The 3024-nt window shown below is 41.6% G+C and overlaps 1 protein-coding gene across 1 annotated transcript; it reads left to right on the top strand.

Annotated features, from left to right (window-relative positions):
• The first annotated feature begins 465 nt into the window (after nt 1-465).
• On the top strand, nt 466-2531 carry Fam26f (family with sequence similarity 26, member F). Its single transcript, XM_005415313.2, is given in 3 exon segments — nt 466-652; nt 654-791; nt 793-2531. Coding segments are annotated over 3 exon segments (438 nt in total). The 5' UTR covers nt 466-545; the 3' UTR covers nt 986-2531.
• Nucleotides 2532-3024: the final 493 nt, after the last annotated feature.

The raw sequence follows: 3024 nt of genomic DNA, 5'->3' as shown, positions 1-3024 counted from the left end.
GTGCGCGCTGAGGTCGCGCGGGAGTCCGCAGCTTTGCTCCGGACAGGGGACGCCTGGGGGGAACGGGAACGGCCCCTGTTTCCAGTGAGGCGGGAGGCATGTATTTAAATAAGACGAGAGAAAAGAAAGCGGGAGCCGCACCGAGTCTGGCACCGTTTGCGAAGGGTGGGGAGCGCCGGGCGCGTCGTTTGTGGCTGTGACCTCTCCGCAGCGAGCACTGGGGTCCTGGGGAGAAAGCGGGGTACTGTTACAGCTGGACTGGCCCGGCCGCCTGAGCCCCCAGCCGCAGCTCCGGAGCGTGCAGTGCAGCTCGGAGGTTCCGAGGAGTGCGTCCCTCCGCCGAGTTGCGCCGGTTCCTGTCTGGGTGGCAGACTGCTCTCTGGGCGCTTGAGTCAGGCTCCGGCTGACTCCACGCGAGCGGTTGCCCTGCGGGAACGACCCCGCACTCTTAAAGAGATTAGATATTAAAGTGTTGCTTATTTTTCCTCATAACGATGAGTAGTTTAAAGTTTACTAGAGGATCTTTAAAGCTCTTATTTTAGGAAATGATCACATTGCCTTTTTGTTGTGTTTTCTTAAGGTGCTGTGTCCTGATGGCTGTGGTTATTATTTTCCTTCCGATTTGTACAATTGTCACCCGATGTCTGTCACCAGCAGCTGAAATTCTGGAAAATCTACTTGGAAAAGGAGCAGCAGATCCTTAAAAGTCAAGCCACAGAGCACGCAACTGAATTGGCAAATGAGAATATTAAGTATTTCTTCGAATGCACCCATCCAAAGGAGTACAGCACTCAGCATTAAAGACTGGCAGCAAATTTCGTCACTGTACACTTTCAATTCTAATGACCAGTACTACAGCATTTTGCACAAGTATGTGAATAGAAAAGAGAAGAATAACAGCATCAGATCTGTTGAAGGAGATGCTGTGATTCCTGTCCTTGACTTTGTAGATTCCTCTGGAATCAGTAGTGCTCCAGAGTTATGACTACACAAATAGGAAAAAAAGTTCTTTTAAATAATGCTTCATTTGAAAAAATGGGTAGTAAGACTGCTTTTCATCTAAATTGTGGGATTCCATTTGTGAAACAGATATAAAGCTTAACTTCTTTATTATATTATTTAACAAACAAACCCAAACAAAAATGATGCCTGCAAAGTGACAAACTGGACCAGAAGTCTTCTATCCCTATTATGGCATCCTTCTCAAATAACAAAGCTTCAGTCTTTATAATGCTACTTTCAAATAAAAGACTTTAATATCAAAACAGTAAAAGAACAATTGAACTTTAGACCTCTCTTGGAGAAGATCTGATGTTAATTTAAAGTTCACATTCTTGGCAACCACAGTTGATTAAGAACGTAAAAATTACCAATCTAGCCCACTCTGTGTCATAATGGAAAATATATCGGACTCCCAGTCAAGTTTGCTATAACCATTCAAATATTACATTTTATGGGTCTAATATGGTTGTTATACAAAAATTAATCATGAAAAGGAAGTTACAGTTTTTTAAATACAAAAATTGAGAAGTAGTTTAGGAAAGTCATAGAGAGTAACTTTTGATTTTAGTTTGTAAGATTGGAGGAAGCATTTTAATGCCGTGGTAAATTTAAAATATTCTGAAAGAATAGTATTGTGGACCCCCCTCATTCAATCCAGATGCAGCTTCAATAGAGTATAGAAGTCATGCGAAACTGAAATGTGTGGAGTCGGAAGCAGAACAAGGCTCTGAAATGAGAATAATCTTAGCAAGACTGGCCATTAGAGGGTGCTGGATAGAGGGCAGGATAGCTAATACAGTGCCTTAAAACCACGTGGAGAGCTTTGTTTTCATCCTGTAGATTTTGAGGGATCCTTTTTTTTTTTTAAGGATAAATGGAATGGCAGGAAACAGCCAAAGTGGAGCTAGTGAGACTAAGTGGGAGGCCACCATAATGTTAATAGGTGGGAGCAAACTTGACTTGGGTTGGCGATGATCTCATGGGAAAGTGAATTCTGTACACGGACATGACAGGATTTTCAGGTGGAAAGGGTGTGAGGAATCAGGGCAGTGCTGCCTATAGATAGAATTCTGTCACCTGATAGTGCCAGGGCTTTTCGGGAGCACTTGTCTTCTTTTGGCTTGTCATTCCTGCCCATTCCTCAGAGTAAGATTGCTTTCTGCACTTTTAAAAATGAGACACCTAAGCTTGAAACTGTAACACAACTGAGCACAGATCCTGTTTAACTTTCTTCCTCTCTTGGCAGACATATGTGCCTGCTTCTCTTCCCCTTTTTTGCATGGGGCCATTAAAAGGAACTCGTTGGCAGGGCTGAATATCCTGTTGTTGAGAGTTATATTTAACAAGAAAAATGGCAGAAGAAACTGCACAATCAGTTTTTTCCATTCCCTAAAAGAATTGTTTTGAAAAATCACATCCTGTCTATTGTCACTTGTGCCTTTTTAATTTCAACTTCCAGTATTTTTGTATATGGTTGGCTTTCAGAGTCTTTTTTCTGACCTACTAGTAATACATACATCATCATAGTATCATATTCTCTTTGTTGGTTTATGGCCCACCCCTTCCTGCAGTCTTTAGTAGTTATTGTGAAAATACATATGCTTAAAATTTTAAAAATTATTATAGAAAACTGTGAAATGAAAACTAAAAGTACCTCGTTTCTTTGCAATATATGTTTCCCAGAGGTCTGTATTTGGAAAAATATTATCATACTATAAGTTGAGACCTGGTAAGAAATGGATGAACTGCAAGTGCCTGAGTGAGCTAAAGACAAAGGCCTTTAAATAGAGATAAGATTCAGGAAATTGGAGCACAGTGGACAGAGGCTAAATGGGAACACAAATAACAACTAATAAAATCAGCTGATGACAGAAAAACTAACCGTGGTAGCAACTACATATCCTAGTTTGCATGTACCCATCAAGTTCAAAAACAGTACCTGCTGACACCTGCCAGTGACAACTGTCCCTTTCACATGCCAGAAGTTACAAATAAGCCCCTAGGCTTAGGTGCTTCCTCAGC

This window comes from Chinchilla lanigera, unplaced genomic scaffold, assembly GCF_000276665.1.
Source record: "Chinchilla lanigera isolate Chin_1 unplaced genomic scaffold, ChiLan1.0 scaffold00125, whole genome shotgun sequence".
NCBI classification, from domain to species: Eukaryota; Metazoa; Chordata; class Mammalia; order Rodentia; family Chinchillidae; genus Chinchilla; species Chinchilla lanigera.
The sequence above is the reverse complement of the archived record's forward strand: the minus strand, read 5'-3'. Positions and strand labels throughout refer to the sequence as shown.